We start from the raw sequence: 10645 nt of genomic DNA on the forward strand, positions 1-10645 counted from the left end.
GTTTGTCCAAACTCTGCTGTCTACATAAAGACTTGGACGGGGCAGCAGCAGAACTAAATGCTCCGCGGATCTCATGGTGAACCTGCAGGATGGACTTACACCGACATGGAGGAAGACAGAGCAGGAGGCTGCATGCATGAATGAATGAATTCACCAGTCAGGGACAAGACTCGAGCTCCAAGGTGAGTTTGTTGCATTCTTCATCAGATCTGACATCCTGAGTATTATTTTAATTTATCTTCATTTTTGAAAAAAAACCAACATGTTGGATTGTCTTTAAATCCTGCAAAAGGTTTTTACAGCTCACACATATTATGTAATAACTATAAAAGCGAAACAAGATCTATTGAGAGTAGTGCAACTTATAGTCTATTTTAGATTGCATGAGGCCAAATTGATTATGTACAAAGAAATTTAGAATATATAGCTGTTTTTTGTTAAAAAAAAAAAAAAGAAGAAAACTTTCTTTGTTCAAACACACAGTAAAGCACACAGCTGCACTCTTCCTCACAATCAGCAGAAAAACGACCAGTGGACTTTGGACACGTCAGCTAATCCTTTAGTATTTACTTGCTGCTATTTTATCTCTGTGTTTTTATCTTTTGGTTAGTTGAAATTAAACTGAAACAGCTCAACTTGCAGTTGGTTTTCTCCACACGTGTGTTTGATTCTCTTTGCTTTAATTTCACCCTCGTGGCTAAACTACACTTCCCTCTCAGCTTTTTCTCCAGGTCGCCCGACCACCGACCTCGTGACCTGCACGTCTACAGAACCTGTGTCCTCCAGAGCTGTGGAGTGTGACAATGGTGTTTGTTTCCTGTGTATCAAACGCCATTATCACACTAAATAGCTCCAGTGTGAAAATGACCTCAATGCATTTGCGATTTTTCTCGTGGTTTGTATTGGTTTTTTTTTATGATCTTTCCTACCTCTCCTCACTGTGTTCTACCGGTGAAGCAGAGGCAGTGATGGAAATAGATGGCTGTGATGACACATCATGCGTAATGTTGCACCTCGAAGTGTGACCCGCTTACTTTTGTATTCGAGGTGCTAATTTTCTGTCGACGATCTTCACCTGTATGAGTACAGCTCAAAATAAATCACTCGTTTCCAAGCAAAAGTCAGGTGACTCTTTGAATCATGTAAAACAGGAAACTTCAACAACTCCAAAACTTGTATTACTGCACAATTTGTTTTTTTGTCGTGAATAAACCATTTATGTTTGTGTGTTGCTATGAACTTTACTCCCAAGCCATTATTAAAATATGTGATTATACATGATGGTCCTCAATCAAAGAATTCTATGTGCCGTACAATCTGCCACATTTGGTTATTAAATCAACGTGGATCCATCCAGAAGCAGATGCAGTCAGCCCGAACACAAATCAACACTTTGCTCATACACTGAACACCTCGTGCAGCAATGTCGACAATGTGGGTCGGGGATTTAGAGAGGCAACGTGAGAGCAGGACAGAGAGGTCTATTATTTCGACTGCTGAATAGCTGGAATAACCTGGCGATCACGTCAGGTTTTGATGTCAGGTTAATGAGTGAATATTGGCTTCACTCCCACTCTGCGCCCAGGAAACGGCGGACGCTCCATTAAACGGCGCTGCGCAGATGAAAAACAAAGCCACAAACTCAAATGTCTCTGACACTATATTCACAAATTAAGAAACCTTCACATTCTCATTAAATACTTTCAAAGACATCAATCACATGAGCTGAATTATACAAATGACTTCATCTGATTTCCAAATTATAAACATGAGCTCATCGTGAAACAGTAGCATCACTAGCTTAGCAAATGTAATAAAATAATAACAAACTTAATATGTCTTCATCAAAAAAAACAACAACCTTTGTCATCTCTCACGTCAAACAAACAAACAAAATCCTCTCATACAAACTACTTCAAGGACATTTCCTCTTAATAATTAATCAACCGGTCCATTAATTTAATGAACCATTAGTCTGAAAACATCAGAAGTAGAAAAACAAGAAAACATCTGTAAAGAAACTCATTCAGGCCATCTAAGACATCACAGTTCAATACTGTAGACACACTCATCGTTTTCAAGTCACGTTAAAACAATCAGTTTTTCCAAAACCTGTCACATAACATGATATCACATGATATAAGAAATACAATACGCCAACACAATGAACATTTCTTAAATAGTTAACACGAGATGGAGAGAAGGGAAAATCCACAGTTGTAAGAGTCACTTAATGAGTCATTATGAAGTCCAGAGAAAGCAGAAACAGTCGCCGTGATGGATTTCATCACAAATCCTTTCGCCCAACATTGTCCCCCTTTTCTGACTTGACCTTCAAAGTCGGCCCAAATGTTTTCTTTTTGGGTGCAGCAGAAGGCTGGGGTCTGGGTTTCAGGGCAGCTGCGAGTTTTTTAGGCTTCGGCTGAAGGGATTTCAGTTCCAGGAGCTCACAGTAGAAATTACACTGATGCAAAGCTTTGAACTGGTCGATGAAGGAGGTGGCACAGTTTCCTTTGAATCCTTTGTATCTGAAAAGTAAAAAAACAAACCCATTGATATAGTACTTAGGGTAAATCAGAAGTTTACATTTAGACCAATCAGACACAACAGATTTTGCAGCAGTTTGAATTACAGCTGTTTGTCTTCAGAAATTTGGATTGATGCTCAGCAGAATGGAAACACCCCACAAGAACTGTAGTTTTAACGATGATCCAACCATCCCGACAGGGCTCTTGTCAAAAATACTCAAATTTGCAATTTTTTTGCTTCTAAAACTTCTACTTTAAGGACAAATTGCCCACATGCTGTCACCTATGGTCATAATGTTATGGCTGATTGGTGTGTTGTTGGCGTCCAAATAAATACTTACCCCTTCTTACAGGTGGCTATACCCACGTCAGTAAGCCTCATACCCACTCCTGAAAAACAAAATTGAGGCGTCAACACAGTAAAGATGATACTTTAATTCCATCACCATCAGGCCTGGGTTTTCTTTGTTTTGCTGACCTTGCATGTCAGTGACCAGCAGGTTGCCCTCGGTCTTCTGGTAGACCCAGTGCTGGAAAGCACAGCACTTCTGCCCGGCCTCCGAGTCGCGTCTCATCAGGTTGATCTCCTTGCCGTCCTTGACCGAGTACTTCACAAAGTCTCCGATCAGCTCCTCCTCCAGCGTGGCGTAGGGGATGTCGTTGGAAGGCCGGTGGATCAGGTAGATGGGAATGATCCTGGTGAGTGCATGAGACAGTGTCAGGGATAAAAGGCGGGAATGTGGAGTTCAGTAGCAGCGTCTTGAAGGTGTGACTCACTCTGGGACGTCCCCGAAGGCCTCGATGGACTGAGCCGCCGTGGTGTACGCTTTGATGTATTGCCGGGCCGTGTTCTGGACGTGACACTCCTGCAGAGCATTGAGATGATCACATCACTTACGAATTATTCCTACAACACACCAATAATGGATAATTGTGCATCAGTGAAGCTTCGATGAGTCATCAGTATTGCTTTCTATTTTTACTCAAGAGAAGCCCAACGAACCACCGTAACTTCATGATACATGATACGTCTCTTCCAGTAGATTCTGTCCATCAGAAACGTTTTTGGGGGGGGGCAATATATTTCAATATGTTTACAAGGCAAATAAAAAAATGAGGCATTTTAGCATTTCGAGTAATGTTCACAAACAATCCGAGTCAGGCTGTTCGATGACTGCAGCGCAATCTTTTATGCGTCTCCTAAATGTAGATTTTTGGTTTGCAGTTCTGTCAGTGTAATAAATTCTCAATTTCAAGAATTATATATGTTGCAAGGCCAACCAGGAGATGTAAAAAAAACAACAAACTATAATTAACAAGTATATAGGAAGTAATCTCGATATCAATGTGCAGGTTGCACTATGGGATGTTACTTTACTTTTAACTGTACACATTTCCATGAGTTACATTAATACTTCAGTAAATTCTATTCGAACCGAGAAAACTCAACATTTTGTGCTCAAATGTTTACAAATGTACAAAGAGTGTTGTCATTTCCATATCGTCAACTCTGAACCCATGTCGGAGCGTACAACAACCTAACTGTGATGCTCTCACCTCCACAGCCAAAGTGAAATTCTTCTGAATGAGCTCCTCGTTGTTTTTGGTCCCGTAGGTGATGGCGTTGTGCACTTTGAGCACACAGGGATGTCCTTGCACTAACAGGGGAATCTGGCCCCCGTGCAGCTTGGTCCGGAAAGCCCGCCGGTGCATCCCTTCCCCAAAGTGGGCCTTTTCAGTGAGGATGCTGATTGGTTTGTTCTCTCCAAAGTACTGGTCGGACAGGAAGTCCTCCTTGAACATCAGTTTGGAGAACTGGGCCTCTTCCTCTTCACTGACCAGCTCCACTGGAGCGGCTGGGAAAGGTAAAATATAGATTGAGTTATTCTCTTTAAGCTCATGTGTGGAGAGATACAAAATCTGTTTTGGACTAAAAAACTCACTTGAAATGATCTTTGGAGATAGAGGGATGACGATCTCACTGAGCACTGCCAAGAGACAAAAACACGAGATGAACTTTTTTATTCTTGTTATTCGGGATGGTAGCCCTTCTTCACGTTTGCCTTTCTTTATTTTTCTTACCTTCGTATGTGAGCACATAATCCAGGGTGACTGACCCATGCACTGTGCTGAGACGACACTGGTACTTGCCAAGATTTTTGTGAGAAGCATTGTTGATGGTCACTGACACTCTGCTCTCGTCCCCTGCGCTTCAGCCAGAGACACACAATCATAACATTAGGGTGAAATTAAATTTTTTTTTTAAATGTTCCGTGGAAGTTTAAAGTGGAAAAAGAAAGTTGGTGTCAAGTGCTGCTCAATATGTCCTTCTTTCATGTATCTTTTGAAATAAGACATTTCACTAAACAATTTTCTAATTGCATGGTCCAATGAATAACTATAAAGTGAGATCACGAGTTTCAGGTGAGACAGTTCTCACTTATATAGTGAAACAAGAGAAATTCAGCCTTGGCTAACTCACTCTTGAGCCTCTCAATAGTCTCGTGTTTTTGTAAACATACAGGGGTCTGCAATGCAGAGTTAAGATGTCAACATGTTAACAGTAGCAGTAAACATTTTTACCTTTTTCAACACAGGTATTGTGGCTCCACGATCATGAGTAATGTTACATTAGAAATCTTTAATGTTGCTGTCAAGGGGGCTCAGTTAGATTCTCCTCCAGGAAACAGGAGTTCAGATTAATAGTAGCCATTTGGCTCAGTAGACAGAATGGAGGAATCCAGAAGCTGTTCAAATGTTTTCATGTAGAAGTGTAAGGAACCCACTGAAAATGTGGTTATTTTAACTGTTACTGATTTAATGAAAGTAATCAATCAGTAACCCATTATTGTCAAGTTTAATCCTTTATTCAAGTTTGACATTTTTGGTTGTCTGTTTTTTTTAAATCACTGACTCTTGATTTGTGTCTCTTAGTACTGATTTGCTGAAACATTGTTGCTTTATTTAAGATTTATGAAAAGTGTTGCCCATGTCTCACGTTGTCTCTTAGCGTTTAATTTGCAGTTAACCAAATGCGGATATTTCCTGGTTTCAGTTTCTCCATGTTGCTGCTTGCTTGTTCCTTTCCTCTTATTTTTAATAGGAACTGACAAAGTCACCAGACTCTCTATGGCTTGTTGGTTTTGGTTGCTCACTTCAGTCAAAATTGAAGTTACATTAAAGGTCACAGTTGTACTTTAGTTAGAGATGCATACCATTAGCAAAGGCTCTGTGTCAGAAAGGTAGGTGGTCTCGCACTTCGTGGAAAGGTCGCGTATGGGATTTTACAACAATCATGTAAAACAAAATCTGGTAAAATGAAACTAAATACCTTCTCTTGAGCTCGACGAGGACAGCGCCCTCTCTGCTCCAGGTCACAGTGTAGTCGGAGAAGACGGCAGCAAACTGACACCACAAGCACAGACTCTGAGGGTCGCCGCTAACAGACACTGCCTGGATCGGTTGCACCACCTTGAGTTCTGAATTCATGGAGATGGAAGTCAATGATTACGCGATATTATCAGAAGAACAGGTTGAATGCAGCTTCTTTGTTAGTATCTTTCCTTACCTTCCTTTGGTGGGATTTTCTGTTTGACCACTTCACTGTACGCCTTCCTGCGATTTGCTGCGACCTCGGCTTTGGGCTCATCTACCTTTGCCTTCGCTGACGTTCCAGGTAGTTTGGACTCCAAAGCGCTCAAGATCTTCGCAAACTTGTCCTCTGATAGACGTCGCCTTTTGATGGCGTCATCTTTGAGGGGACTGGTGAATTTCTTGGGCTGGTGGTCTTTGTGGTCAGTGTGTTGAGGAAGTTTGGCCTCTCCCTGGGATACTTTAACCTCTGACTCGGCCTTTTTATCGGCACTGTCTGACTGATCTCTGTCTTTTTGAGCTTTGACATCCGGTTTGGCCTCGGTAAGGTCAATTCTGCCTTTCGCAGTCTTTGGTTTTGCTCCATTTTCCACCTCAATCAATGGCTCCCCGAGACTCACGCCTGGTACTGCAGACTGACCATGTTTCTTTTTCTTCTTGCCATGTATCTTGGTTGTACTTTTCTCATTCAAAACATCAGTGTCAATCAGCAGTTTATCCTCCTTGACTTCAAGCCCGGCCGCTGTGTTCTCACTGTTGTGATTTTCTGCAGGAGCAGGATGTGTTTCATGCTTTTTGCAGGTCTGCTGTGTGGAACTGAGGTGAGATACAATGTCTTGCTTTTTAGAAGCTTGTGCACCGTGATGATGTCCAGTTGATCTGTCCTTTTTGGAACGCGATCTGTTCTCGGCAGAGCCCTTGTGAGTTTTATGAGGCATGTTTTCAGTTGTTTTCTGATTCTCGGTCTGTACAGTTATAGGAATTGGTGTTGCAGCCCTGTATGTAAACGGGTCATTCAAATTTAAAGTGATGCATGCAACGCGGTTCTTCCTTGAGATGAATAGATGATCCCCAGGTTCTACAATTAGGTTATCAAGTTGTCTGTTGTAGTCAGTAATCTCCTGGAATATAGTTTTTTCTGCAGTAAGGAAAGCATCTGTAGCATCACTCGTACCTGTTTCCACCTCTGGTGAACATTTCCCAGCAGCGCATGCTCTATTTTCCTTTTGATGAATCAACTTCTCACTTTCCTGGGATGGTTTTCCAGTAATTCCATCTGAGGCTGGCGCGACAGTGCACCGTCGTAACAACTCACAACTGAGGCCTCTGTCATTGAGCTGCCTTTTTGCAAAAGACTGATCTCCTTCCAAACTGCTGCTTGCTCGACACACGAGGGAGGAGCCGATACTCAGCGGGGCCAAGGGCATAATAAACTTAGGACTCCCCCACTGTGGCCCCACCTGACAGGCTCCATCAAGGTTTGGCAAAGTGTCAAATGGCAAGTGTGTGTAGACATTAATGTGCTGGCCAGGTTGTGAGTCCACACCTGGCACACGTGAGCCTGTTGGAGAGTGTGCGGGGAAGAACTCGGGACCTGCTGCAGGTTGGTTTTCCTCCTTATTGACCTCAGCTAGACAACAACTCCAGTCCAGCTGGGGGATACCGCAGTCATCTGTCACTTCACACAGTCCATCTCCAAAGGTCTGATAGTGAGATAGGACAAACACCAAAAATACAGTTAATATGAAGAAATGCTGCACTTATCTGACTGACATATTTATTTACTTCTCGTTCTAGGGGTTAGAATGCATACCTTAAAAAGATGTTGTCTAAATACTGCTTCAAAAGTCATCGTACATTATCACAGTCACTTCAGGTCTTTCAACAATTTCTAATCCACACATACCTTTCTATGAAGCCACAAACGAGACGTTTATGAAACACCATGTTCCTATATCCCATCCACCAGTCCATATGTCCTATAGGCAAGTGAACCCCTCAGTGTCACTGTTGCAGCCCGGGGCTCCGGCTATGCTGTACACATGTAAACCAATCAAAAGCAGCCTTCTAAGCGTCAGGACCTGGGGGTGGGTTTTTAAAGGACTTGTTGTGGGTGTGTTAAAGGGTAAGAGAAAGAGAGTAAGTGGAGGGTCGTGTTTCAATCCTCAGCTGTGCGCTCCTCTCAGCCCTCCACCCTGACACTTCGTGGATGTATGCTATTATCATCAAACTCTTCGCTATTATTAGATGCCATTTCTGACCCATCTGAAGTTTTTTTTGCCTCTAAGGCACTCCAGTTTTGTTCAGCCAACACACACACACAGCTGTCTGCCTTTGACATGCGAGCCAAAGGACTTATCCAATAATATAGAATCAAACATCTATGAAAGTCCTTGGCTGCACAGTTCATGGCTTCAATCCAAAGCAAGCCGATAATACTTGTAAGTCTCACGTGTGGGTGACATACACAGATTTTGGATTCGGTGCATCAGCTGGCAGGCTGTCAGCATTAAAGGTATGACAACACTGACAAGGACAAGAGCGGGAATGTCTTTTAGCGTTGTATGTTTCCAAAGCACATGATGGATTAGTCTGTTGGCTAGTGTTCGAAAGGTGACTGCTTTTTTTTCCTGTTGTGTGAAAGGTGAATATTTTCCACCACAAGTTACGATAGAACAGTGTGTGTGTGAGATGTGATGTTGCTTTGGCAAGTAAAGACACAGGACAATACCAAACTTAAATTTGGTCGGAAAACATCAAGTCCAGTCTTTTTCAATCAAACTCAATTTTCCCCTTACGTTGGTTTTTATTACAATATAAGCTATAGTAGGACAAAGCAACAAACATTCCCTTATATGTAATGCTTCTTCAAATCAAACCATAGTCACAATACCATAATAATAAGCAGTCTTACCTTTGCTGGAGAGTCCAAATCTGTATCCTCCGTTATGTTCAGAGTGACTGGATCTCTCTTGCTGATAAAGATGTCTCTCTCCAAAGATGTGACATACCCTTCAAACTGAGAAACATCCAAATCCCCATAGAACGTAGAGCCGGGTAAATCAATGCCGTATCCTCCGAGGCACCCCACTGTGACATCGGATGACCCCATGAATGAGTGCTTGGAGGTAGTGTGAGGAGAGCTTTCTGATTCCTCTGGGTGCTTTTCTTCTTGTGTTGAGTCACACAAAGATTCTTCACTCTGGGAGCTGCTTCTGTCACAGAGTTCAAATCCTGGAGCTTCGAGACATAAAAGACAGCTTTGACTTGAATGAAGAGAGCTCTGTGGGATGTTCTGCTTCTTAAGTAGCTGATCCTGAACACCCATAGCCGACTGTGGTTGTGCCGGCTCTGTTGTTTTGAGGTGCTGTCCCTTTTGGTCACTGGGAGTAGTCACTTCAGCCAACGCCTGCGTCAGAGCATCTATCTCAGCTCCGATCTCTGCGAAGGCAGCTGTGAAGTCTTCTGGCGGAGCCTCGATGATCCCTGTCCAGTCTGAGAGTGCACTGGCCCAGCTGTCCACTGATGACCACCTCTCAACCCGTGGCCCCCAACCCCTGGTGTCGCTGGACCAGCCAATCCCATCGCTCCCATCGGGATCGCAATCTGACACTTGTGTCCCCCCTGGGAGAAAAGATAAGTCAGCTGAGAACCCCGATTGCATCATGGTGTGGTTTGTCTCGTTGGAAACGTCTCGATTTTCAGTATCCTCACCAGCCAGGTACTGGCATGCGTCCAGCCACAGCTCAACCGGGCTATCATTGGACCGTGATTGTGGGGTCAAACCTTCTGCTTTACCTTGCTGTGCATCATTTCCTGATAACGATCCTGCCTCCCGGGCCTGTGTAGCAGGTGGCTTTAGCCCTGACTCATTGATCTCTGTATCGCATTCCTCGCTTGAGCCGTGATGACACCGTGTCACAATGTCTAATGAATCACGCCTGAGTACATGTGTATCAGACTCATGGTTAAAACCTCTCTCTTGTGTTTGTACTAATGGATGGTATTCAGGACATTCAATCTCCTCCGGGCTCAGGATGAAATCTTGTATGTCACTTTCAAATATATAAAGCTCTGATAGTGATGCTGCTACGGCTGTATCACTGTCTAAACTATCTGAATGAGGTGGTAATGACCTTGCTAAAGAAGCAGCTTGACTTTTGTCAGCGCTGAAGTTGTGGCTGGACAAAGCCGCAGCGGTGAATGAGTCTATCAGACCCTCAGAATATTCAGAACTACTATTTTTCTGTGTGTGAGATGTATTATTCTCCACATAAAACTCTGAGAAAGTTTGAGAATTGCGTGAAAAAAGATCCCGAGAGAGCTGAGGTAAAAGGGGTAAAGTAGATTCTGATGAGCCGAAACAGCAGCGAACCCTGAAGTCGTCATCCTTTGATGTCTCCGAGAGAACGGGTAAACACTGTGATAAATCATAGTCGCACCATGAGGACGTCAAAGCCTCCGAGTTGGTGCTGTTCTCCTGAGGGAGGCATTTGCGAACGTTTAGCTGGGATTTTTTGGCGGAGTCCGAGTGTTCGGATGCACACTCTGCTTGTGGTTCAGGTGCAGACCATGGGTTCTCTGTTGAACTCTGCAAATGAAGGTCAGTTTGACCGTCTGTGATCGGTGGAGGCGTCTGTCTTTGACCCTCTGTACAAAGCAGTGGCCGATCCATGAGGACTCCTAGATGAGGTTGTGGGCTTTCAAGCATAAAACAGATGTCAGTCTCTCTGGATTTTCTTCCC

General features: G+C 43.3%; 1 protein-coding gene across 2 annotated transcripts; it reads right to left on the reverse strand.

Moving 5' to 3' along the window:
• Positions 1–1160: 1160 nt before the first annotated feature.
• Positions 1161–10645, reverse strand: alpk2 (alpha-kinase 2). Of its 2 annotated transcripts, XM_080510350.1 has the most exons (11): positions 9615–10645; positions 8815–9524; positions 6097–7603; positions 5860–6007; positions 4611–4738; positions 4472–4516; positions 4086–4384; positions 3306–3394; positions 3007–3224; positions 2870–2918; positions 1161–2528 (listed from the first exon to the last, which is right to left on the reverse strand). In XM_080510350.1, exons 1-11 carry the CDS (start codon positions 10609–10611, stop codon positions 2288–2290), a joined length of 4431 nt encoding a protein of 1476 aa, XP_080366476.1. In that variant the 5' UTR covers positions 10612–10645; the 3' UTR covers positions 1161–2287. The 2 variants fall into 2 exon arrangements, with proteins under 2 accessions (XP_080366476.1, XP_080366475.1); XM_080510349.1 differs by having other exon boundaries at positions 8815–10645.

This window comes from Blennius ocellaris (assembly GCF_963422515.1).
Source record: "Blennius ocellaris genome assembly, chromosome: 15".
Lineage (NCBI taxonomy): Eukaryota > Metazoa > Chordata > Actinopteri > Blenniiformes > Blenniidae > Blennius > Blennius ocellaris.

What these genes read in the sequence shown, in the direction of transcription:
- alpk2 (XM_080510349.1), bottom strand. Translation starts at nt 10,611, where the DNA reads ATGCTTGAAAGCCCACAACCTCATCTAGGAGTCCTCATGGATCGGCCA. An exon ending in GCCTTCGGGGACGTCCCAGA is followed by an intron (nt 3,225 to 3,305) that starts GTGAGTCACACC and finishes TGCACTCACCAG; the next exon opens with GATCATTCCCATCTACCTGA. An exon ending in GCTGGTCACTGACATGCAAG is followed by an intron (nt 2,919 to 3,006) that starts GTCAGCAAAACA and finishes TTTGTTTTTCAG; the next exon opens with GAGTGGGTATGAGGCTTACT.